This window comes from Oncorhynchus clarkii, chromosome 17, assembly GCF_045791955.1.
Source record: "Oncorhynchus clarkii lewisi isolate Uvic-CL-2024 chromosome 17, UVic_Ocla_1.0, whole genome shotgun sequence".
In the NCBI taxonomy this organism is placed as follows: domain Eukaryota; kingdom Metazoa; phylum Chordata; class Actinopteri; order Salmoniformes; family Salmonidae; genus Oncorhynchus; species Oncorhynchus clarkii.
The window spans coordinates 5,493,345-5,520,042 of record NC_092163.1 but is presented as its reverse complement, the minus strand read 5'-3'; the positions used below and the strand labels follow the sequence as shown (position 1 = coordinate 5,520,042).

The window sequence follows — 26,698 nt, the reverse complement described above, 5'->3', positions numbered from 1 at the left end:
AACACTGCTGGCTCAACATGGGCTTCCTGGTTATGAAAGAAAGTGTGATGGTCAATGGTAGCCTCTCCCATTGTTTGAAGCAGTTGTAGTCTTTGTTGGCATGTATCCAGACCCCAGAATGGTAGTAGAAAGGAGCCTGTTCCCCGCATGCTTCCTCACAATCATTGTCTGGATCGACCACTCCCCCACCTGACCACAGGACCAGTATTGCTGACTGATCTTCATTCCTACAGCCTTCATCACCGCCCCTGGAGTCTCTTCACTGTCTGATCTTCATTCCTACAGCCTTCATCACCATCCCTGGAGTCTCTTCACTGTCTGATCTTCATTCCTACAGCCTTCATCACCATCCCTGGAGTCTCTTCACTGTCTGATCTTCATTCCTACAGCCTTCATCACCGTCCCTGGAGTCTCTTCACTGTCTGATCTTCATTCCTACAGCCTTCATCTCCATCCCTGGAGTCTCTTCACTGTCTGATCTTCATTCCTACAGCCTTCATCTCCGTCCCTGGAGTCTCTTCACTGTCTGATCTTCATTCCTACAGCCTTCATCACCGCCCCTAGAGTCTCTTCACTGACTGATCTTCATTCCTACAGCCTTCATCACCGTCCCTGGAGTCTCTTCACTGTCTGATCTTCATTCCTACAGCCTTCATCTCCGTCCCTGGAGTCTCTTCACTGTCTGATCTTCATTCCTACAGCCTTCATCACCGCCCTTGGAGTCTCTTCACTGTCTGATCTTCATTCCTACAGCCTTCATCTCCATCCCTGGAGTCTCTTCACTGAGTAAGTATAGATAGTATAAGAAACCTCTCCCATTCTACTTGTCTATTATCTTTGTTTAGAAATAGTCATTTGTGTGACCTACTGATTTTCCCTACAATTTATTTTAAGGATTTAGAAATATAGAAATGGTAGAACGAGGAATGTCAGAGTCTGGAATATAAATATATACAATTTGTTTAAAATGTATATGATGGTGTGTCTAGACATTATGGACCGTATATGAATATAAAAGGTGTGTACAGCAGTAGTTATATAGGATGAGCCTTGACTAGAATACAGGGTGGAGTACTGGGTGGTAGACGGCTAGTAACAGTGACTAAGTTCAGGACAGGATACTGGGCGGAGGCCGGCTAGAAGTGACTATTTGAACATTCATATTGAACAGCCTTACCTATAGAGTAGCACCACCACCCATCAGCCCATTCTCTTCTTGATGTCAAAGCTGCAGTGTATTGTTGCTATAGGAGTTTTTGATTAATAATCCTATTTCAAGACACACTAAGATGTCACCATACTATTCATTTAAAGCCCCTCTGTCAGATATAAATCATCAGAGTGGGAAACCAACTGACATGGAAACAATGGAGCAAATGTATCACTATCAGAGGGGTGTATTATGACATCATATAGAACTACTCAGACATTCCAAATATCACTTGATTATCAGAGGGGTGAATTATGACATCATATAGAACTACTCAGACATTCCAAATCAGGCTTCATCCATATCATGAAGGTGGATATTGATCCAACCATTTCCAAAGTAATGACCGGGCTGATGGAAACAGGATATGCCTGTACACTTTTATAAATGCTGACAGACGATTTGTTACTTCGTTTGACAATTTGTTTGTATATTTGTGTCAGTAAAAATGTCTAAGTGAGAAATGGCTGTGGAAACTCCTTAATGATAACAATCACATCTTAGTTAACTTGGAGTCACATATGTTGTGTGGTCCTCCCACTATGACTTGAGAAACCATGTAGTTTATTAGGCTACAGATGAAATAAGTTATGAACTTCACAGGGTGGTGAAAGTGCATGTGTTGAGCTTGATGCTCCTTTCCAATACATTTTGAGGTTCTTATTCTGGTGACATGATGATCGTTGCTTGGTTGCCATTTGACAAATAAAATAATAATCTCATCATTCGGGTAACAACGTTTATTCAACCAGTGGGAGGTTTGTAAATGCCCCCAGGAAAGTCGAAAGAGGAACTCTTCATTGAGACAATTATACACAGCAATCTGTGGGAGAGTTGTGGTGGATATTATAAAATAAGGATCTGCTGGAGTCCAAGTCAAACCAAGATTCTTTATTTCTGAGCTCAGAGAGAATAACAGAGTTACACAGCGCAGTGTAGACAGTCTGAATTCCTGAAGCATTGGGTGATGAGCACATATCTTTATAGTTTCCTGTTCCTGGGCGGGACTTTATTCATACAAGGACACAGGTGCAAATTGGTTTGCAACACAGGATGATACTCCCAAGAACAGGAGCTTATAATACAGTTTCACAAGGTTAGTCACATACTCAGTTATGTGGACACACAAACAATTAACATTTTCCATTACAGAGTCTGAACATTTTCATTTCATTAAATCATCAGTGGGCCAACAATGCAAATGTCAACAATGGAACTAATGCATCACATCCAAATATCACTTGATTATCTGTAGTGCTGGAGGAATGACACACCCAGATAAACACCCAGAGTTTTAAAAAAGGACAATTTAAAACAAGGAACCTGATCTCCTTTATATTCAAACGGACAGACTCCATATTCACTTCATGTTTTCTAATAAAAACAAACAAATATATGTTTGAGTATACCCTGTACCATTTAATTTCATCTGGTAAAGACAGGTAAACACATTGTCAGTCAACAATATAAGACAACGGGAGCACTGTGTATGTTCTCTGATGAATTTTAAGTCAATGTGATGTGAAATATCAACATACACGCTAAGAGAAGTCATTTCTCTCTCCTGTGTGAATTCTCTAATGATGTTTAAGTGACTTATGAGTAATATGTTTTCCCACAGTCTGAGCTTTTCTAAGCCTTCTCCTTTGTGTGCAGTCTAATGTGTTCTTTCAGGCTTCCTAAATGGGCAAATGGTTTGCACCCTGGGAGCAGTGGTAAGGCTTCTCTCCTGTGTGTATTCTCATGTTTTTTCAGGTTTCCTCTCTGGTTGAAACGCTTTCCACAATGGGAGCAGTGGTAAGGCTTCTCTCCTGTGTGTATTCTCTCGTGTTGGTTCAGGCATGCTTTCCGGTTGAAACTCTTTCCACACTGGGAGCAGTGGTAAGGCTTCTCTCCTGTGTGTATTCTCTCATGTTGTTTCAGCGCCCCCGACTGCTTGAAACACCTTCCACATTGGGAGCAGTGGTAAGGCTTCTCTCCTGTGTGTATTCTCTCATGCTGTTCCAGTTCCCGCGAACGGGTGAAACACTTTCCACAATGGGAGCAGTGGTAAGGCTTCTCTCCAGTGTGTATTCTCTCATGCTGTTCCAGCTTCCCTGAATGGCCGAAACACTTTCCACATTGGGAGCAGTGGTAAGGCTTCTCTCCTGTGTGTATTCTCTCATGTTGTTTCAGGTTCCCTAAATCGTAAAAACTCTTTCCACACTGGGAGCAGTGGTAAGGCTTCTCTCCTGTGTGTATTCTCTCATGCTGTTTCAGCTTCCCTGACTGGTTGAAACACTTTCCACACTGGGAGCAGTGGTAAGGCTTCTCTCCTGTGTGTATTCTCTCATGTTGTTTCAGCGCCCCCGAGTGGTTGAAACACCTTCCACATTGGGAGCAGTGGTAAGGCTTCTCTCCTGTGTGTATTCTCTCATGTTGTTTCAGCACCCCCGATTGGTTGAAACACCTTCCACATTGGGAGCAGTGGTAAGGCTTCTCCCCTGTGTGTATTCTCTCATGTTGTTTCAGGTTCCCTAAATTGTAAAAACTCTTTCCACACTGGGAGCAGTGGTAAGGCTTCTCTCCTGTGTGTATTCTCTCGTGTTGTTTCAGGGTTGCTTTTTGGTTGAAACGCTGTCCACACTGGGAGCACTGGTGTCGTCTTGCTGGTTTGGTCATCCCTGGCTCTAGTTCCTCTGAGTCTGGTCTTTCTCCTGCCAAAGATAGTGTTATTTTTAAATAGAGACCCGAATGAAACCACATGATAAAACAACCTTGCTCCGAGGGTAAATCCTAAATCAGATCTCTCAATAACCTGAGGCCAGTTTTGTAGAGCTTCCTGGTAATTACTGCTATGTTTACATTACTTATTTTATTCATCCTGTTTTACAAGTCAGAACACAAAAACCTGGACAGTTCTAGGACACTGAAGACACAGACGTCGCTGGATTCCAATTGAACAGGTGGTTCTAAATATATAACTTTCATAGCTGTATGATACATAATGTGACCTACACACTTCCTTAAACATAAAATAACTAAAGTAATTTTGTGTGGAAGTCCAAAACTTGTTTTTACGTCGCAGATACAAAGCACATCAGTAACATCTCCCCGTTGTTGAAAGGGTTCGACACATTGCTCGACCAATTTCTTAGTTAGACATTCACAGATTTTCAACATTTTGATTATCGCTGAGGTCATATTTTGGGTAAAGTAAAAAATAAGGTGAAGTATTTGGGTAAATGTTCCTAAAACTGATAGTAACAACAATAAACAAAAATATAAACGCAACATGTAAAGTGTTGGATGTTTCATGAGCTGAAAAAAAAGATTGCAGAATTTTTTACATCCCTGTTAGTCAACATTTATTCTTTGCCAAGATAATCCATCCACCTGACAGGTGTGGCATATCAAGAAGCTGATTGAACAGCGTGATTGTTACACAGGTGCACCCTGTGCTGGGGGTAATAAAAGGCTACTCGAAAATGTGCAGTTTGGTCACACAGCAATGCCACAGATCTCTGAGGGAGCGGGCAATTGGCATGCTGACTGCAGGAATGTCCACTGGAGCTGTTGTCAGGGAATTTAAAGTACAGTACCAGACAAAAGTTTGGACTCACCTACTCATTCAAGGGTTTTTCTTTATTTTTACTATTTTCTACATTGTAGAATAATAAAGACATCAAAATTATTAAAAAACACATGGAATCATGTAGTAACCACAAGTGTTAAATCAAAATATATATTTTATTCTTCAAAAGTTGCCACCCTTGCTTTCTCTCAACCAGCTTCAACTGGAATCCTTTTCCAACAGTCTTGTAGGAGTTCCCATATATGCTGAGAACTTGTAGGCTGCTTTTCCTTCACTCTGCGATCCAACTAATCCCAAATCATCTCGATTTGGGTGAGGTCGAGGCCAGGTCATCTGATGCAGCACTCCTTCTTGGTCAAATAGCTCTTACACAGCCTGGAGGTGTGTTGGGTCATTGTCCTGTTGAAAAACAAATGACAGTGGGACTAAGCCCAAACCAGATGGGATGGCATATCGCTGCAGAATGCTGTGGTAGTCATGCTGGTTAAGTGTGACTTGAATAAATAAATCACTGACATTGTCAATAGCAAAGCACCCACACACCATCACATCTCCTCCTCCATGCTTCACGGTGGGAACCACACATGCGGAGATAATCTGTTCATCTACTCCTCGTCTCACAAAGACATGACGCTCGGAACCAAAAATCTCAAATTTGGACTCATCAAACCCAAGGACAGATATCCACCGGTCTAATGTCCATTGCTCGTGTTTCTTGGCCCAAGCAAGTCTTCTTCTTATTGGTGTGCTTTAGTAGTGGTTTCCTTGCAGCAATTTGTCCATGAAGGCCTGATTCACGCAGTCTCCTCTGAACCGATGATGTTGAGATGTGTATGTTGCTTGAACTTTGTGAAGCATTTATTTGGGCTGCAATTTCTAAGGCTGGTAACTCTGATGAACTTATGCATCAGAAGTAACTCTGGGTCTTCCATTCTTGTGGTGGTCTTTAAAGTAATGATGGACTGTTGCTTCTCTTTGCTTATTTGAGCTGTTCAGGACATAATATGGACTTCGTCTTTAACCCAATAGGGCTATCTTCTGTATACCCCCCTACCTTGTCGCAACACAACTGATTGGCTCAAACACATTAAAACCTGTTATGGCACATTAACTCTTGAAACTAGGGGGCACTATTTTATTTTATGGAAAAATAACGTTCCCAAAGTAAACGGGCTATTTCTCAGGACAAGGTGCTAGAATATGCATATAATTGACAGCTTAGGATAGAAAACACTCTAAAGTTTCCAAAACTGTACAAATATTGTCTGTGAATATAACAGAACTGACATTGCAGGCGAAAGCCTGAGAAAAATCCAATCAGGAAGTGACTCTTATTTTGAAACCTCTGCGTTCCTATGATTCCCTATTGACCATTGAAAGGGATATCAACCATATTCCTTTTTCTATGGCTTCCCTAATGTGTCTACAGTCACTAGACATAGTTTCGTTGTCGCGACCGCAACTTCCGGTGAATTTCTCAACAAAACGTGAAGAATAAACGGAGGTATTTTGGCTATAAAAAATCATCTTTATGGAACAAAATTAACATTCGCTGTCTAACTGGGAGTCTCGTGGGTGAAAACATCTGAAGCTCATCAAAGGTAAACGATTAAATTTGATTGCTTTTCTGATTTTCGTGACCAAGCTCCCTGCTGCTAGCTTGACATAATGCTATGCTAGGCTATCGATAAACTTACACAAATGCTTGTCTTGCTTTGGCTGTAAAGCATAATTTCAAAATCTGAGATGACAGGGTGATTAACAAAAGGCTAAGCTGTGTTTCACTATATTTCACTTGTGATTTCATGAAAATGAATATTTTCTAGTAAGATTTTTTGTCCGTTGCGTTATGCTAATTAGTGTAGTTGATGACAATTCTCCCGGATCCGGGAGGAGTAGTTCCAAAAGGTTAAAACACAATAAAACCTGCTAGCGGAACGTTGACAACATCCTGTCAAATTGCCGAGTGCAAAGTATTTATTTATTTATTAGAAATATTTAACTTTCATGCATTCACAAGTGCACAGCTTAACTTCTTGTTAATCTAGCCACCGTGTCAGATTTCAAAAAGGCTTAATTAATAAAATATCTAATACGATACCTGTAAATGCTGTCCAAACATTTGAAACAACTTTCCTAATCCAACTTTAGGTATTTTAAAACGTAAATAATAGAGAAAATTTAAGATGGGATAAACTGTGTTCAATACCGGATAAAAACAACGTGGAGCGCGCATCAAAACATTAGAGAGCACTAGGCTGGACCCTCGTTCTGAATAGCCGAACTTCTTCATTTCTCTAAAGAAAAACATCAACCAATTTCTAAAGACTGTTGACATCTAGTGGAAGCAATATGAACTGCAACCAAGTGCCACACAAAACCATTTGAAAACAGAGTCACCTCAACAACAAAAAAATCCTCCTGGATGGTTTGTCCTCGGGGTTTCACCTGCCAAATAAGTTATGTTATACTCACAGACATTATTGTAACAGTTTTAGAAACTTTAGAGAGTTCTCTATCCAAACCTACCAATTATATGCATATCCTAGCTTCTGGGCAGGTAGCAGGTAGTTTACTTTGGGAACGCTTTTCATCCAGACGTTAAAATACTGCCCCCTATCCCAAACATAAGGAAAGAAATTCCACAACTTAACTTCTAAAAAGGCAATTAATTGAAATGAATTCCCAGTGACTACCTCATGATGCTACAGTCCTCCTTTAATACTCCATAATGTTTCATCATCAGATGCTACAGGCCTCCTTTAAGACTCCATAATGTTTCATCATTAGATGCTACAATCCTCCTTTAAGACTCCATAATGTTTTATCATTAGATGCTACAGTCCTCCTTTAAGACTCCATAATGTTTTATCATTAGATGCTACAGTCCTCCTTTAAGACTCCATAATGTTTCATCATTAGATGCTACAGTCCTCCTTTAAGACTCCATAATGTTTCATCATTAGATGCTACAGTCCTCCTTTAAGACTCCATAATGTTTCATCATTAGATGCTACAGTCCTCCTTTAAGACTCCATAATGTTTCATCATTAGATGCTACAGTCCTCCTTTAAGACTCCATAATGTTTTATCATTAGATGCTACAGTCCTCCTTTAAGACTCCATAATGTTTCATCATTAGATGCTACAGTCCTCCTTTAAGACTCCATAATGTTTCATCATTAGATGCTACAGTCCTCCTTTAAGACTCCATAATGTTTCATCATTAGATGCTACAGTCCTCCTTTAAGACTCCATAATGTTTCATCATTAGGTGCTACAGTCCTATTTTAAGACTCCATAATGTTTCATCATTAGATGCTACAGTCCTCCTTTAAGACTCCATGATGTTTCATCATCAGATGCTACAGTCCTCCTTTAAGACTCCATAATGCTTCATCATTAGATGCTACAGTCCTCTAAGTCTCCACCATGTTTAGAATGTGTCTGGAAGCATTACTCTATCTATTCTACTCTCATCCTTTCGGATTTAATAATATTTAATAATAATAACAATGTTATAATAGGTAATAACTAACTTTAATAACTAGGGTTAATACCTGCCTGGCGCACCAACAAAATCTTCATATTTACCCCCCTCTAACAATACTGCTACAGAATTAGCGTAGTAGGCCATGTAACTTAAGGTGATCAGAAATATTTAGGACTAACTTATTCCTTGCCACCCATTCTCAAACTAACTGCAGCTCTATGTTAAATGTTGCAGTCATTTCAGTCGCTGTAGTAGCTGACGTGTACAGTGTTGAGTCATCCGCATACATAGACACACTGGCTTTACTTAAATGTCACTGGCATGTTGTTGGTAAAGATTGAAAAAAGAAGGTGCCAAACAGCTGCCCTGGGGAATTCCTGATTCTACCTTGATTTTGTTGTACAGGCTTCCATTAAAGAACACTGTGTTCTGTTAGACAGGTGTTGGGGAATAATCGGAGTGGTTGGTAACATAGGTAAGATGTTTTATATTCATCATATGTTTGTAAGTTACTTCTCATCAGAATGTTATTTTTGTATAATACTGTGGCGGGGTTGCAGTATCTGTTCTATGTCAAGACTAAGTTGTTTGGGCCGGAGAGAGGGGAGAGGTCAAGCGTGTATCTCTTGGCTCCACAATGTCTGTGTGCCAGTCAGTGTGTCTCTGTGATCTTGTCAAGATAGGATGGATTTGATATATGCCTGGAGGATTGGTTTATGGTTCTGAGTTTGAGAAAATAACATGTTTTAGGAGACAAAGCTGAACGATGAATTATGCCGATAATGCTGTGTTATCCTATGCTGTCTCACTAGGGAACACACTTTCTAGTGGGCTTAAATTGAAGATAATGCGAATAGAACTGGCAATATCGGCCGCTATTATCCTCAATCATTTTCCATCCACGTTGTCAGACACCATGCCATTGTTGATTTTTTTACCCAAAATTGAATTGAAGGTGTTCCAAAGCTTTTTACAATCATTCTTCATGTCATTTATCTTTGTTTCATAGTGTAGTTTCTTCTTTTTATTCAGTTTAGTCAAATGATGTCTCAATTTGCAATAGGTTTGCCAATCAGTTATTCAGCCAGACCTATATGCCATCTCTTTTGCCTCCCTCTTCATCATACCATTTTTAAATTCCTCATCAATCCACGTGAATTTAACAGTTTTTATAGTCATTTTCTTAATGGGTGCATGCTTATTAGTAACTGGGATAAGCAATTTCATAAACGTGTCAAGGGCAGCGTCTGGTTGCTCGTCATTACACACCACGGACCAACAAATATTGTTTCCATTGTTGGAATCGGCCAAACTTTGAACATGGAGACATTAAAGAAGTGATAGGACGTGAAAGAGACTGGCTGTTATGTCAGAAGTTAATGGTTCTCTGAAGAAAGACAGGTGGCTTTGGAATGTGTTGGGTGGACGAGAGGAGAGCAAAGTGTGAAACAGGGGAGGCAGACGAACATCTGTGGATTAGATGAAGGAGAGGTTGAGGTCAGGACAGATTCTCATCAGGGAGATAAAGGTCTGGTATCCTGTTACCCTCTTTACTCTCTTCCTGTGGAACCATAAGATGTAAGGATTGGAGAGAAGGAGGAGTGTCTTAAGTGGGATATATATCTGAATGGAACAAATGTTGGGTTGTCTGAATTACAGATGTACAGAACATTTGGGAGTAATTCAACTTGGTTAAAGCTTCTCGAGAGTTTGTGAGTTATTTACTGTGAAAAAAAAGAACCTAATAACATCAACAACATAGGAATCACCACAAACAATTGTATGACCTCTTATATAGAACATTAGGCCCAGCCTTTTGGAACTTTGCTTGTCCTAGATATGACTACTATATTGTGATCACAACAGCCGATGAATTTGGATACTGCTTTCAAACACATTTCTGCAGCAATAGTAAAGATATGATCAAAATATGTTGATTCAATTTCTGTACTGTTTGTAACTACCCTGGTAGGTTGATTGATAACCTGAACAAGGTTGCAGGCACTGGTTACAGTTTGAAGCTTTCTCTTGAGTAGGCAGCCTGATCACAGCTTTCCTCCAGTATTAGTTAATTAATTAACAGTGTCTTGAGTTTAGTTTGCCTGTTCTACAGTCTAGTAAAGATAGGGGTTTGACTGGGACAGGCAATGTAACATCCATAATGTTTTGAGAATTTTTTTTTGTAAAACAAGCACCTTACAATGGATCATCTTGAAACTTTCTCTCCAAAGCTGACTTTCATCAAGGTTTTATATGGTCAATCGGTTTCTCTCTTTTCATTGGCAGAATCCTTTTTCAGTGTTATGATATTCATAACATCCATATCCACTACTCTATCTTCCTGACAACGAACAGAACTCTGCTGGTTGTCCTGGTAACAGATACCAGTGGGCAGATCTATTGTATTTGTTCAAACTAAACTACAGCACTTACTTTGATGAGTCAAATCTGATCCTTTCATCTCTTCTCCTCCTCCCACAGTTCCACTCAGCCCCATTGTTTTCCTGCAGTCCACCAGCAGCACAGACAACCTCTTCATACCCAGCAGTAAGGTGCTAACAGGAGAGGCATGACACGGGGACTCCGGGAGGGAGGAAGGGCTAGCGTTGTCCTGGTAACCATAAAGAGGGGACACAGACGCACATCATTATGGATGCTGATGTCACTGTTGTCATGAAGTGCTTTACAGAAACCCAGCCCAGACTCAGATAGAGCAAACTGTATGCTAGACCAGACCAAGCTGTACCATCTGGTGTTCTGATCTGGAGAGACTCTTCTCTTCCTCGTCAGCATCAGGATGTTGTTGAGGCTCCCCAGAGGATCCACCATAGTCATGTCTCTCTCCTGTGTGAACGAGAACGTCAAACAGATGGTGAACTTATGACCATCAATTGCAATCACAGAGTCTTACAAGAGGCATGACTATGTCTAAGAAAAGGGCCTATAATGGCCACTTTCCTCATGATTTCTGAAAATATTGTTTGTGTTGCAAACGTAAAAGGGTCTTTCCACGAAAAGGGTGCCTTTTGCGTCCCTTTGACAATTTAAGTAGAAATTATGCACCAATGTTGAATTTGAAAAGCCTGTTAGATGAAGTGCACTTTAACGTGGACTACATGGATATTTCAATAAATCTAATATAAAAGTCACAAAAATATATGTACCAATGACGGATTGCACCGTTAACAATGTATTGAGTACTGAACAACATATTAAATTGTAGAACTTCATTAGAATGCCCCTTTCAAACCCAACATTAGTTCAAGAAATGCATATTTTGTGCCCGTTTTTAAGACAGTTCTCACTGGTCTTAATCGGATCTTCAGTTTCCTCCTCCTTTTTCACTCCCAAAACGTCTTCCTCCTCTTTTATTGAGATAGCCTCCTCTTCCTCTTTTACTCCAAAGGGTTCTTCCTCTACTTTCAATGCGATAGCCTCCTCTTCCTCCCTTTTCATCCTGAAAGCTTCTTCGTCTCCTCTCACCAGAGCTTCTTTCTCCGTCGAGTTTAGTGAGCTCATGTTCCGGGCGATTAGCCTCGTGCAGTATAAATGTACCACATTAGCTAATTTAACAAGCAATCTACGTTTCAATGAACTAGTAGATAGGCCAACAGAATTGTGTTTAAAACACAAAGAGTAATATACACAAGATTTGTCTTAAACGCTTCAATGTTTCGGTTTAATGTTCGCTAGTAAACCACCACGTTGGTTGAATCAGAAGCCTTTTGTCGCTGTTGAAGAAGCCTCCTGTTCCGTCCACTAGATTATACGTCACGCAAGAAGCATCAACTGAAAGATTCACATCGCCATCTGCTGACTGGAATGAGTAACGCAGACTGGAGAAAAATCTCAATTACAATGTTAATTCTGGCAAGCAATGTCATAACTAGTCATTTAAAAACAAACAGATGTTATTTTTTCTCTTCCTTCTTACAGCCAATACTTTCCTCCAGGATTGGCCTGCCCATTAGACAGGATTAGGTGACAGATTGAAGAGGGTGGCATATTCCAAGCTAAATTGACCACGGCTCATCGCTAACAACACATAATAACACCTCACATAATGCTGCCCAAAAATAATGAAAACTTCTCTCACCCAGTGGCATGTGGGCTATTTAGGTGAGTGTTGCTGTTGCCTCATGAAGCAGTGCCCACTTTGTTTAAGGACAGATAGGAGGTGGACAGACAGGACTCTACCTGTGTAGAGCACATGCCCCTTTGCTCTTACAGTCTCCGAAGTGCCCTTTTGAGTGGTGGTATAATTTGTATTCATTTTTGGTCATAGTTATTCTAAACCAACTGCCTGCAAGTCATTGTTAAATTCACCTACCTGAATATCTTACAGGTAGACCCTGTCTCACTCTCTCATCATGTCACAAGCTGTCAGGCTCCCAGAGGCAGGTCAATAAAAGTCCCCAGCTCACTCAACTGCCCCTCCACTCTCTAACAGCCATCAACCTAGAACATCCTGAAGACAGAATATCTAAAAGATAATCTGGGAATCCTTTTTTCCTCAGGGAGCTTTTCAAAAGTGAGGTGAATATTCAATGTGATGTTTCTACAGTGCATTCGGAAAGTATTCAGACCCCTTGACTTTTTCCACATTTTGTTAAGTTACAGCCTTATTTTAAAATGGATTTTAAAAAATTATATATTCTGAACTGGTTCTCTATCAGCAATCTACACAATACCCCAATATGAGAAAGCAAAAACAGGTTTTTAGAAAATGTAGCTAATTTATTAAAAGATAAAAAGCAGAAATACCTTATTTACATAACAGTAAGTATTCAGACCCCTTGCTATGAGACTGTCAGAGCAAAAACCAAGCCACGAGGTAGAAGGAATTGTCCGTAGAGCTTCGAGACAGGATTACGTTGAGGCACACATCTTGGGAAGGGTACCAAAACACTTCTGCAGCATTCAAGGACCCTAAGAACAAACTGTGGTGAAGAAGGCGCAACAGAGCCTCTTCAACATCAGGAGGCACAAGAAATTTGGCTTGTCACCTAAAACCCTCACACAGTTTCACAGATGCACAATGAAAGCATCCTGTCGGGCTGTATTACAATACAAGCCATAGAAAGTTGGTTGCAATTTCAGTTTAATCCACCAGAAAAGATGGAACAAATAATACTACAAAAATTCTGGATAAACTCAAATATACTAATTGATTAAAAAAAAAAAGTAAAATTTAATACATAAAAAAGGTTTAATCTTTGTAAATCAAATCAAATGTATTTATATAGCCCTTTGTACATCAGCTTATATCTCAAAGTGCTGTACAGAAACCCAGCCTAAAACCCCAAACAGCAAGCAATGCAGATGTAGAAGCACGGTGGCTAGGAAAAACTCCCTAGAAAGGCTAAAGAAAATTATGAATGACGCAAGATTCAAAACTTGGAATTTTTCAATTTGAATTATTATACAAAATTCTTGCAACCAATACAATGTTCTATATATGGGGGATACAATGAACCTCTGCAGATTTAGCTGCGAAGAGACAGAATCATTAGATCATTTGTTTTAGTTCTGTCCATATGTAGCTTGTTTTTGGTCGCATGTCAAGGAATGACAACATTTACCTGGAGCTAACTCTGCAGACAGCACTACTGGGGGATTTGAAAAGTCATAGACAATTGATCAATAATATAATAATACTTTTAGCAAACATGTTTATTTTTAATTTACTATCTGCAGCAACTATGAGAATATAAAGGTCAAGAACTTTTGTGAAACATCACAGTTAAAAATATATGGCAAATAGAAATCAAATGGGGTTGTCTTCAGAGATAGATGGGAGAGGTTTAGGGTAACTGAAGAATAGGACTGGATGGTCTTCAGAGATAGATGGGAGAGGTTTAGGGTAACTGAAGGATAGGACTGGATGGTCTTCAGAGATAGATGGGAGAGGTTTAGGGTAACTGAAGAATAGGACTGGATGGTCTTCAGAGATAGATGGGAGAGGTTTAGGGTAACTGAAGAATAGGACTGGATGGTCTTCAGCGATAGATGGGAGAGGTTTAGGGTAACTGAAGGATAGGACTGGATGGTCTTCAGAGATAGATGGGAGAGGTTTAGGGTAACTGAAGGATAGGACTGGATGGTCTTCAGAGATCGATGCGAGAGGTTTAGGGTAACTGAAGGATAGGACTGGATGGTCTTCAGAGATAGATGGGAGAGGTTTAGGGTAACTGAAGGATAGGACTGGATGGTCTTCAGAGATCGATGCGAGAGGTTTAGGGTAACTGACGGATAGGACTGGATGGTCTTCAGAGATAGATGGGAGAGGTTTAGGGTAACTGAAGGATAGGACTGGATGGTCTTCAGAGATAGATGGGAGAGGTTTAGGGTAACTGAATGATAAATATAACTATTGTATAACACATTGTCTGTAAAATGTATATAGTATGTATAAGCTGGACTTAGAAGCCAAAAAGTTGTTGTGCATTAGTTTCCTCCAATCAGGGAAGGGGTGATAGGGTTAGTGGAAAACAAAGGAAAATATATGTTTATACATACAGTGCCTTTAGAAAGTATTACAAATGTATATGTATTTTTAAACTGAAATAACTGATTTACATAAGTATTCAGACCCTTTGCTATGAGAATTGAAATTGAGCTCAGGTGCATCTTGATCATCCTTGAGATGTTTCTACAACTTGATTGGAGTCCACCTGTGGTAAATTAAATTGATTGGACATGATTTGGAAAGGCACACACCTGTCTATATAAGGTCCCACAGTTTGCAGCGCAAGTCAGAACAAAAATGTAATGACTTCTTATGACGTTGTTTGCCAGACTGAACATTGTAATTCATATTTTTCCAAACTGCGTTACCCCCTCCAGTCAGCAGATGGCGATATGAGTTTTTCAGGTGATGCTACTTGCGTGAAAATAAAAGAGACCCGCACACTCCTGGAGCTCAGATGCAATAATTTAATTACCAACGTCACGACAGCCAAGCTGTCTTCATCAGGGATGCTTCTTGCGTGACGTATAATCTAGTGGACGTGACAGGAGGACTTCTTCAACAGCGACAAAAGGCTTCTGATTGAAACACGCTGTGCTTTGCGAGCAAACCTAAAACCAAAACATTGAAGCTCTTTAGACCAATCTTGTGTATTTTACTCTTAGGTAAACAGAATTATGTTCAAAACGCTATCTATTGGTTCATTTAAACGTAATTTGCTTGTTAAATTAGCAAATGTGTTACATTGATACTGTATGTATAACTTTAATCTGTCCCCTCGCCCATACCCGGGCGCGAACCAGGGACCCTCTGCACGCATCAACATCAGTCACCCACGAAGCATCGTTACCCATCGCTCCACAAAACCACTACTTCAATAAGCAGGCGATTTTAGCTTGGATGTTAGCGTATAAACACAGTTTTCCCCCTCACAGATACTTTCTATGGAATAACTAAGATATACGATTTAAAAATAACTCAATTTTTTTCGGAACTGGTTTGAGAATAACTGGCTACTGATCAACCTATTGTGTGTATTGAACATTCATATTGAACAGCCTTACCTATAGAGTAGCACCACCACCCATCAGCCCGTTCTCTTCTTGATGTCAAAGCTGCATTGTATTGTTGCTATAGGAGTTTATGATTAATAATCCTATTTCAAGACACACTAAGATGTCACCAAACCAACTGACATGTAAACAATGGAGCAAATGTCATCAGATAGAACTACTCAGACATTCCAAATATCACTTGATTATCAGAGGGGTGAATTATGACATCATATAGAACTAGTCAGACATTCCAAATCAGGCTTCATCCACATCATGAAGGTGGATATTGATCCAACCATTTCAAAAGTAATGACCGGGCTGATGGAAACAGGATATGCCTGAACAATTTTATAAAAGCCGACAAACTATATGTTAGTTTGTTTGACATGGTGGGGACTTTTTGTGTCAGTAAAAATGTATAAGCGAGAAATGGAGGTGGAAACTCCTTTATGAACAAATATTTATATAATAACCATCACATCTTAGTTAACTTGGAGTCACGTTATGTTGTGTGGTCCTCCCACTATGACTTGGGAACCCATGTAGTTTATTAGGCTACAGATTAAATAAGTTATGAACTTCACAGGGTGGTGAAAGTGCACGTGATGAGCTTGATGCTCCTTTCCAATACATTTTGATGGTCTTATTCTGGTGACAGGTGACATGATGATCGATGCTTGGCTGCCATTTGACAAATAAAATAATATCGCTCTCATCCATAATAATCTCATCATGTAGGTAGCCTACCAACACTGTATCTATGAGCTGCTGGCTACAGTGCATGGGGGGGACAAGATAATTTTTGCTATATAATGCAACAGTTTTGTTAAACCATCAGTAGAGTTGAAAATGCGATGGAAACCATTGGGAATTTAACAGCATAAGTTATTTATTTGTCACGCAAAGCCTTTAATCTGCAATAAATCTGTTTGATAGAAACATTTCTGGTGGGAAAATGTATATATTGTTTTATGCAGATTTGAGAATATTCACATGAAAATCTGTCTCAAATGACATGGAAACTTAGCTACTAAGGTGGATATCGATCCAACACCTGCTGCTTATTCAAACCAGCCCACTGGGCACAGACGTCAGTTCAACATCTAGTTTCTATTTACATTTCTTTGATTCGTCAACTAAAGTGAATTTAACATGAAATCTACACAAAATGTCACCTGTCATTGGATTTCGGTTGCAAGTTGGGTGAAACACTAAATGTTACCTGTCATTGGATATCGGTTGCTGGTTGGGTGAAATACAAAATGTTACCTGTGGAAACAATGTTTATTCAATCAGTGGGAGGCTTGTAAATTCCCCCAGGAAAGTGGAACGAGGAACTCTTCTTTGAGACAATGATAAACAGCAATCCTTGGGAGAGTTGTGGTGGATATTATAAAATAAGGATCTGCTGGAGTCCAAGTCAAACCAAGATTCTTTATTTCTGAGCTCAGAGAGAATAACAGAGTCACAGCGCAGTGTAGACAGTCTGAATTCCTGAAGCATTGAGTGATTAGCAAATATCTTTATAGTTTCCTGTTCCTGGGCGGGACTTTATTCATACAAGGACACAGGTGCAAATTGGTTTGCAACACAGGATGATAGTCCCAAAAACAGGAGCTTATAATAGGACAGTTTCACAAGGTTAGTCACATACTCAGTTATGTGGACACACAAACATTTTCCATTACAGAGTCTGAACATTTTCATTTCATTAAATCATCAGTGGGCTACAATGCAAATGTCAACAATGGAACTAATGCATCACATCCAAATATCACTTGATTATCTGTAGTGCTGGAGGAATGACACACCCAGATAAACACAAAGAGTTTAAAAAAGGACCGTTTAAACACATGGAATCTGATCTACTCTGTATTCAAACTGACATACTCCATATTCACTTCATGTTTTCTAATAGAAACAAACAAATATATGTTTGAGTATACCCTGTACCATTTAATTTCATCTGGTAAAGACAGGTAAACACATTGTCAGTCAACAATATAAGACAACGGGAGCACTGTGTATGTTCTCTGATGAATTTTAAGTCAATGTGATGTGAAATATCAATATACACGCTAAGAGAAGTAATTTCTCTCTCCTGTGTGGATTCTCTAATGACGTTTAAGTGACTTATGAGTAATATGTTTTCCCACAGTCTGAGCTTTTCTAAGCCTTCTCCTCTGTGTGCAGTCTAATGTGTTCTTTCAGGCTTCCTAAATGGGCAAAAGCTTTGCAACCTGGGCGGAGTGGTAAGGCTTCTGCCCTGTGTGTATTCTCATGCTTTTTCAGGTTTCCTCTCTGGTTGAAACACTTTCCACATTGGGAGCAGTGGTAAGGCTTCTCTCCTGTGTGTATTCTCTCATGTTGTTTCAGCTCCCCCGACCGGTTGAAACACTTTCCACATTGGGAGCAGTGGTAAGGCTTCTCTCCTGTGTGTATTCTCTCATGTTGTTTCAGCTCCTCCTACCGGTTGAAACACTTTCCACATTGGGAGGAGTGGTAAGGCTTCTCTCCTGTGTGTATTCTCTCATGTTCTTTCAGCGTCCCCGACCGGGAGAAACACTTTCCACATTGGGAGCAGTGGTAAGGCTTCTCTCCTGTGTGTATTCTCTCATGCCGTTTCAGGTGTCCTCTCTGGTTAAAACACTTTCCACACTGGGAGCAGTGGTAAGGCTTCTCTCCTGTGTGTATTCTCTCATGTTGTTTCAGATCCCCTGAATGGATGAAACATTTTCCACATTGGGAGCAGTGGTAAGGCTTCTCTCCTCTGTGTATTCTCTCATGTTGTTTCAGCACCCTCAACCGGTTGAAACACTTTCCACATTGGGAGCAGTGGTAAGGCTTCTCTCCTGTGTGTATTCTCTCATGCCGTTTCAGGTGTCCTCTCTGGTTGAAACACATTCCACATTGGAAGCAGTGGTAAGGCTTCTCTCTTGTGTGTATTCTCTCGTGAGCTTTCAGGTTTGCTTTCTGGTTGAAACTCTTTCCACATTGGGAGCAGTGGTAAGGCTTCTCTCCTGTGTGTATTCTCTCATGTTGTTTCAGCACCCTCAACCGGTTGAAACACTTTCCACATTGGGAGCAGTGGTAAGGCTTCTCTCCTGTGTGTATTCTCTCATGCCGTTTCAGGTGTCCTCTCTGGTTGAAACACATTCCACATTGGAAGCAGTGGTAAGGCTTCTCTCTTGTGTGTATTCTCTCGTGAGCTTTCAGGTTTGCTTTCTGGTTGAAACTCTTTCCACATTGGGAGCAGTGGTAAGGCTTCTCTCCTGTGTGTATTCTCTCATGTTGTTTCAGCACCCTCAACCGGTTGAAACACTTTCCACATTGGGAGCAGTGGTAAGGCTTCTCTCCTGTGTGTATTCTCTCATGCCGTTTCAGGTGTCCTCTCTGGTTGAAACTCTTTCCACATTGGGAGCAGTGGTAAGGCTTCTCTCTTGTGTGTATTCTCTCGTGAGCTTTCATGTTTACTCTCTGGTTGAAACACTTTCCACAGTGGGAGCAGTGGTGTCGTCTTGCTAGTTTGGACGTCCCTGGCTCTGGTTCCTCCGAGTCTGGTCTTTCTGCTGCCAAAGACAGTGTTATTTTTAAATAGAGACCCGAATGAAACCACATGATAAAACAACCTTGCTACGAGGGTAAATCCTAAATCAGATCTCTCAATAACCCGAGGCCAGTTTTAACAATCTTAGTGTGATTTTAAAACAAATGTAGAGCTTCCTGGTAATTACTGCTATGTTTACATTACTTATTTTATTCATCCTGTTTTACAAGTCAGAACACAAAAACCTGGACAGTTCTAGGACACTGAAGACACAGACGTCGCTGGATTCCAATTGAACAGGTGGTTCTAAATATATAACTTTCATAGCTGTATGATACAGAATGTGACCTACACACTTCCTTAAACATAAAATAACTAAAGAAGTAATTTTGTGTGGAAGTCCAAAACTTGTTTTTACGTCGCAGATACAAAGCACATCAGTAACATCTCCCCGTTGTTGAAAGGGTTCGACACATTGCTGTTTAAATGGACCAATTTCTTACTTAGACATTCACAGATGTTCAACATTTTGATTATCGCTGATGTCATATTTTGGGTAAATGTTCCTAAAACTGATAGTAACAACAAAAAAACAAAATATAAATGCAACATGTAAAGTGTTGGATGTTTCATGAGCATCACTGTTAGTCAACATTTATTCTTTGCCAAGATAATCCATCCACCTGACAGGTGTGGCATATCAAGAAGCTGATTGAACAGCTTGGTTATTACACAGGTGCACCTTGTGCTGGAGATAATTAAAGGCTACTCGAAAATGTGCAGTTTGTTCACACAACCTCTGCGATCCAACTCATCCCAAACCATCTTGATACAATACATTAGATTCAAAGGTACCAAAAAGTACAGTAAAAATTACTTCCATCTCTGGAAATGTGGGGGATTGTGTCGGGGGATTGTGTAGGCCAGGTCATCTGATGCAGCACTCCATCACTCTCCTACTTGATCAAATAGCTCTTACACAGCCAGGAGGTGTGTTGGGTCATTGTCCTGTTGAAAAACAAATGACAGTGGGACTAAGCCCAAACCAGATGGGATGGCATATAGCTGTAGAATGCTGTGGAAGCCATGCTGGTTAAGAGTGACTTATGTTCATCTACTCCTCGTCTCACAAAGACATGACGCTCAGATCCAAAAATCTCAAATTTGGACTCATCAGACCCAAGGACAGATATCCACCGGTCTAATGTCCATTGTTCGTGTTTCTTGGCCCAAGCAAGTCTCTTCTTCTTCTTCTCCTTTAGTAGTGGTTTCCTTGCAGCAATTCGAACATGAAGGCCTGATTCACGCAGTCTCCTTGTTAATCTCCTTGTTAATCTAGCCACCGTGTCAGATTTCAAAAAGGCTTTACGGCAAAAGCGAACTATGCGATTATCTGAGGACAGCACCCCATCAAACAAACACATGACAATCATATTTCAACCCACGACAATCATATTTCAACCCACCAGGCGCGACACAAACCTCAGAAATAATGATATAATTCGTGCCTTACCTTTGAAGAGCTTCTTCTTTTGGCACTCCAATATGTCCCATAAACATCACAAATGGTCCTTTTGTTCGATTAATTTCGTTGTTATATCTCCAAAATGTCCATTTATTTGGCGCGTTTGATTTAAAAAAAACACTGGTTCCAACTCGCCCAGCATGACTACAAAATATCTAATACGATACCTGTAAATGCTGTCCAAACATTTCAAACAACTTTCCTAATCCAACTTTAGGTATTTTAAAACGTAAATAATCGAGAAAATTTAAGATGGGATAAACTGTGTTCAATACCGGATAAAAACAACGTGAAGCGCGTGACCTGGAGTGCGCATCAAAACATTAGAGAGCACTAGGCTGGACCCTCGTTCTGAATAGCCGAACTTCTTCATTTCTCTAAAGAAAAACATCAACCAATTTCTAAAGACTGTTGACATCTAGTGGAAGCAATAGGAACTGCAACCAAGTGCCACACAAAACCATTTGAAAACAGAGTCACCTCAACAACAAAAAATTCCTCCTGGATGGTTTGTCCTCGGGGTTTCACCTGCCAAATAAGTTATGATATACACACAGACATTATTTTTACAGTTTTAGAAACATTAGAGTGTTTTCTATCCAAACCTACCAATTATATGCATATCCTAGCTTCTGGGCCTGAGTAGCAGGTAGTTTACTTTGGGAACGCTTTTCATCCGGACGTGAAAATACTGCCCCCTATCCCAAACAGGTTATAGGGAAAGAAATTCCACAACTTAACTTCTAAAAAGGCAATTAATTGAAATGAATTCCCGGTGACTACCTCATGATGCTACAGTCCTCCTTTAAGACTCCATAATGTTTCATCATTAGATGGTACAGTCCTCCTTTAAGACTCCATAATGCTTCATCATTAGATGCTACAGTCCTCTAAGTCTCCACCATGTTTAGAATGTGTCTGGAAGCGCTACTCTATCTATTCTACTCTCATCCTTTCGGTTTTAATAATATTTAATAATAATAATAATGTTATAATAGGTAATAACTAACTTTAATAACTAGGGTTAATACCTGCCTGGCGCCCCAACAAAATCTTCATATTTACCCCCCTCTAACAATACCGCTACAGAATTAGCGTAGTAGGCCATGTAACTTAAGGTAATCAGAAATATGTATTCCTTGCCACCCATTCTGAAACTAACTGCAGCTCTATGTTAAGTGTTGCAGTCATTTCAGTCGCTGTAGTAGCTGACGTGTACAGTGTTGAGTCATCCGCATACATAGACTCACTGGCTTTACTCAAATGTCATTGGCATGTTGTTGGTAAAGATTGAAAAAAGTGAGTGCCAAACAGCTGCCCTGGGGAATTCCTGATTCTACCTTGATTTTGTTGTACAGGCTTCCATTAAAGAACACTCTTTGTGTTCCGTTAGACAGGTAGCTCTGGGGCGGCAGGTAGCCTAGTGGTTAGAGCGGTAGGCCAGTAACCGAGAGATTGCTGGATTGAATCCCCGAGTTGACAAGGTAAAACTCTGTCGTTCTGCCCCTGAACAAGGCAGTCCTAGGCCATCATTGAAAAAAATAATTTGTTCTTAACTGACTTGCCTAGTTAAATAAAGGTTACATTTTAAAAGAAAAACTCTTTATCCACAATATAGCAGGGGGTGTAAAGCCATTTTTATCATCAATTTCTCTCAGCCAATCAGTCACTTGTAAGTGCTGTGCTTGTTGAATTAACTTCACTATAAGCTAAAAGTCTATATTTGTTTACTGTAAAATAGCATTGTATCTGGTCAAATATTTTGTTTCCAAAATTGTAAGGGTCGGTAACAGGCTGATTGGTCGGCTATTTAAGCCAGTAAAGGGAGCATTACTATTCTTGGGTAGTGGAATGACTTTAGCTTCCCTCCAGGCCTGAGGGCACACACTTTCTATTAGCCTTAAATTAAAGACAAGGCAAATAGGAATGGCAATATCGGACGCTATTATCCTCAATTTTCCATCCACGTTGTCAGACACCAGTGACTTGTTATTGTTGATTTTATTTGCGCAAAATTTCATTGAAGATGCTCCAAAGATTTTTACTATCATTCTTCATGTCATTTATCTTTGTTTCATAGTGTAGTTACTCTTTATATTCAGTTTAGTCAAATTATTTCTCAATTTGCAATAGTTTTGCCAATCAGTTATACAGCCAGACCTATATGCCATCTCTTTTGCCTCCCTCTTCATCATACCATTTTTTAATTACTCATCAATCCACGTGGATTTAACAGTTTTTACAGTCATTTTCTTAATGGGTGCATGCTTATTAGTAACTGGGACAAGCAGTTTCAAATGTGTCACGGGCAGTGTCTGGTTGCTCCTCATTACACACCACGGACCAACAAATATTATTTACATCAACAACATAGCAAAAATGTATGACCTCTTATACACAATATTAGTCCCAGCCTTTGGAACTGTGGTTTTCCTAGACATGGCTCCTATATTGTGATCACTACATCTGATGGATCTGGATACTGCTTTAAAACCCATTTCTGCAGCATTAGTTAAGATATGATCAAACCATGTTGATGATTTCATTCCTCTACTGTTTGTAACTACCCTGGTAGGTTGATTGATAACCTGAACAAGGTTGCCGGCACTGGTTACAGTTTGAAGCTTTTGCTTGAGTAGGCAGCCTGATCACAGCTTTCCTCCAGTATTAGTTAATTAATTACCAAAGTCCTGAGTTTAGTTTGCCTGTTCTACAGTCTTTTAAAGATAGGGGCGTTGACTGCGACAGGCAATGTAACATCCATAATGTTTTAAGGAAAAGTTTTTGTAAAACAAGCACCTTACATTGGATCATCTTGAAACTTTCTCTCCAAAGCTACCTTTCATCAAGGTTTTATATGGTCTATTGGTTTCTCTCTTTTCATTGGCAGAATCCTTTTTCAGTGTTATGATATTCATAACATCCATATACACCAGTCTATCTTCCTGTCAACTAACAGAACTCTGCTGGTTATCCTGGTAACAGATACCGGTGGGCAGATCTATTGTATTTGTTCAAACTAAACTACAGCACTTACTTTGATGAGTCAAATCTGATCCTTTCTTCTCTTCTCCTCCTCTCACAGTTCCACTCAGCCCCATTGTTTTCCTGCAGTCCACCAGCAGCACAGACAACCTCTTCATACCCAGCAGTAAGGTGCTACCGGGAGAGGCATGACACAGGGACTCCGGGAGAGAGGAAGGGCTAGCGTTGTCCTGGTAACCATAAAGAGGAGACACAGACACATACCATTATGGATGCTGATGTCACTGTTGTCATAAACTGCTTTACAGAAACACAGCCCAGACCCAGATAGAGCAAGCTGTATGCTAGACCAGACCAAGCTGTACCATCTGGTGTTCTGAAATGGAGAGACTCTTCTCTGCCTCGTCAGCATCAGGATGTTGAGTCTCCCCAGAGGATCCACGATAGTCATGTCTCTCTCCTGTGTTAACGAGAACATCAAACAGATGGTGAACTTATTACCATCATCAATTATTACTGTCTATTACAGTCATAGGGTCTTATCAGAGGCATTAATATCTCTAAATTAATTGGGTGCCTTTTGTGTCCCTTGGATATTTTAAGTATAAATTATGCTCCATTATTACATTTTAAAAGCCTGTTATATATAATTAAATCTCATTTAAAAGTCCCAAAAATACATGTAGCAATGGCAGATTGACCCTTTAACAATTTAAATAGTACTGAACATCACACTGAAGTGAATAACTTAAGTAGAATGCCCCTTAAAAACCACACATTAATTCAACAACTGCATAGTTTGTGTCCCTGTTGAAGACAGTACTCACTGGTGCTAATAAGATATTCTGTATCCTCCTCTTTCACTCCCAAAACGTCTTCCTCCTTCACCTTTACTGAGATAGAACCTTTTAGAGAGGAAGAGTATGCTTTCTCTTCTTTCCCTATAACAGCCTCCTCTTCCATTCTGAAAGGTTCTTTCTCTCCTTTCACTGTAATATCCTCCTCCTCTTCCTCTTTCACGACAATGTTCAGCGGCAGAGCATCTTTCTCTCCTTTCACTGTAATATCCTCCTCTTCATCTTTCACGACAATGTTCAGCGCCAGAGCTTCTTTCTCCGTACAGCAGACATCCACTTCTTTAGCAGGGGATGAGTACTTTAATGAGCTCATGGTCAGGGATGTTAGCTAGCTAGTTAGCATTAGCGAATAGCCTAGTGCTAGGCTCAGTATCAATCTTTAACAAATTTGCAAATTTAACAAGCAAATTAGGTTCAAGTTAACGTCAACTGAAATGTGTTTTAAACACTGCGATTAGCTAATGCACATTAACATGGCCTAAAACGTCAATCTTTCAGTTTTATGTTGGCTAGCAAGCTACCGAGGTGGTTGAAAGAGTTGGCTTCTTGTTGTTCCTGAAGAAGCGTCCCGTCCAGTCCAATATACGTCACGAAAGAAGAGTCAACTGAAAGACGCTCGTCGCCATCTGCTGGCTGGAGTGGGTAACGCAGTTTGGAAACAATAGTTACAACACCTTTTGTATTGGAAAGAACGTCATAATTATTTAACAATGAGCTGATATATTTTCTCTGACGTCTTCCAAATAATACGTTCCGGTACACAGACGTAGAAGCTTAATATGAATATGATGTGACCATACTATTCCCTTAAAGCTACAATACAAAGCTACAACAGGTATAGTAGACATTACCATGAAATTCTTACTGACAAGCCCTTAACCAACAATGTAGTTAAGAAAAATAAGAGGTAAGAAAAAAAGTTACACAACAAAAAAAACTATACCGTGTTTACAGAGTCAATGTGGAGGCAATATACAGGGGGTACCAGTACAGAGTCAATGTGGAGGTTATATACAGGGGGTACCAGTACAGAGTCACTGTGGAGGCTGTATACAGGGGGTACCAGTACAGAGTCAATGTGGAGGCTATATACAGGGGGTACCAGTACAGAGTCAATGTGGAGGTTATATACAGGGGGTACCAGTACAGAGTCACTGTGGAGGCTATATAAAGTACCAGTACAGAGTCAATGTGGAGGCTATATACAGGGGGTACCAGTACAGAGTCAATGTGGAGGCTAAATACAGGGGGTACCAGTACAGAGTCAATGTGGAGGCTGTATACAGGGGGTACCAGTACAGAGTCAATGTGGAGGCTATATACAGGGGGTACCAGTACAGAGTCAATGTGGAGGTTATATACAGGGGGTACCAGTACAGAGTCAATGTGGAGGCTGTATACAGGGGGTACCAGTACAGAGTCAATGTGGAGGCTGTATACAGGGGGTACCAGTACAGAGTCAATGTGGAGGCTGTATACAGGGGGTACCAGTACAGAGTCAATGTGGAGGCTGTATACAGGGGGTACCAGTACAGAGTCAATGTGGAGGCTATATACAGGGGGTACCAGTACAGAGTCAATGTGGAGGTTATATACAGGGGGTACCAGTACAGAGTCAATGTGGAGGCTATATACAGGAGGTACCAGTACAGAGTCAATGTGGAGGCAATATACAGGGGGTACCAGTACAGAGTCAATGTGGAGGCTATATACAGGGGGTACCAGTACAGAGTCAATGTGGAGGTTATATACAGGGGGGTACCAGTACAGAGTCAATGTGGAGGTTATATACAGCGGGTACCAGTACAGAGTCAATGTGGAGGCTATATACAGGGGGTACCAGTACAGAGTCAATGTGGAGGCTATATACAGGGGGTACCAGTACAGAGTCAATATGGAGGTTGTATACAGGGGGTACCAGTACAGAGTCAATGTGGAGACTGTATACAGGGGGTACCAGTACCGAGTCAATGTGGAGGCTGT

At 40.3% G+C, this 26,698-nt stretch overlaps 2 protein-coding genes across 2 annotated transcripts; both read right to left on the bottom strand.

Moving 5' to 3' along the window:
- Positions 1-2,088: 2,088 nt before the first annotated feature.
- LOC139370100 (zinc finger protein ZFP2-like) lies at positions 2,089-11,993 on the bottom strand. The gene is made up of 4 exons (XM_071109419.1): positions 11,583-11,993; positions 11,024-11,121; positions 10,711-10,888; positions 2,089-3,906 (listed from the first exon to the last, which is right to left on the bottom strand). Exons 1-4 carry the CDS (start codon positions 11,794-11,796, stop codon positions 2,843-2,845), a joined length of 1,554 nt encoding a protein of 517 aa, XP_070965520.1. The 5' UTR covers positions 11,797-11,993; the 3' UTR covers positions 2,089-2,842.
- Positions 11,994-17,221: 5,228 nt separating this feature from the next.
- On the bottom strand, positions 17,222-25,293 carry LOC139370086 (zinc finger protein ZFP2-like). The gene is made up of 4 exons (XM_071109400.1): positions 24,686-25,293; positions 24,224-24,318; positions 23,911-24,088; positions 17,222-19,370 (listed from the first exon to the last, which is right to left on the bottom strand). Exons 1-4 carry the CDS (start codon positions 25,026-25,028, stop codon positions 18,268-18,270), a joined length of 1,719 nt encoding a protein of 572 aa, XP_070965501.1. The 5' UTR covers positions 25,029-25,293; the 3' UTR covers positions 17,222-18,267.
- Positions 25,294-26,698: the final 1,405 nt, after the last annotated feature.

Coding starts and splice junctions, on each gene's coding strand:
- LOC139370086 (XM_071109400.1), bottom strand. CDS start 25,028: ATGAGCTCATTAAAGTACTCATCCCCTGCTAAAGAAGTGGATGTCTGC. Junction 24,319..24,685: donor AGAATATCTTATTAGCACCA/GTGAGTACTGTC, acceptor TCGTTAACACAG/GAGAGAGACATGACTATCGT. Junction 24,089..24,223: donor CCATTTCAGAACACCAGATG/GTACAGCTTGGT, acceptor TATGGTTACCAG/GACAACGCTAGCCCTTCCTC.
- LOC139370100 (XM_071109419.1), bottom strand. CDS start 11,796: ATGAGCTCACTAAACTCGACGGAGAAAGAAGCTCTGGTGAGAGGAGAC. Junction 10,889..11,023: donor CCAGATCAGAACACCAGATG/GTACAGCTTGGT, acceptor TATGGTTACCAG/GACAACGCTAGCCCTTCCTC. Junction 3,907..10,710: donor ATCAGATTTGACTCATCAAA/GTAAGTGCTGTA, acceptor TATCTTTGGCAG/GAGAAAGACCAGACTCAGAG.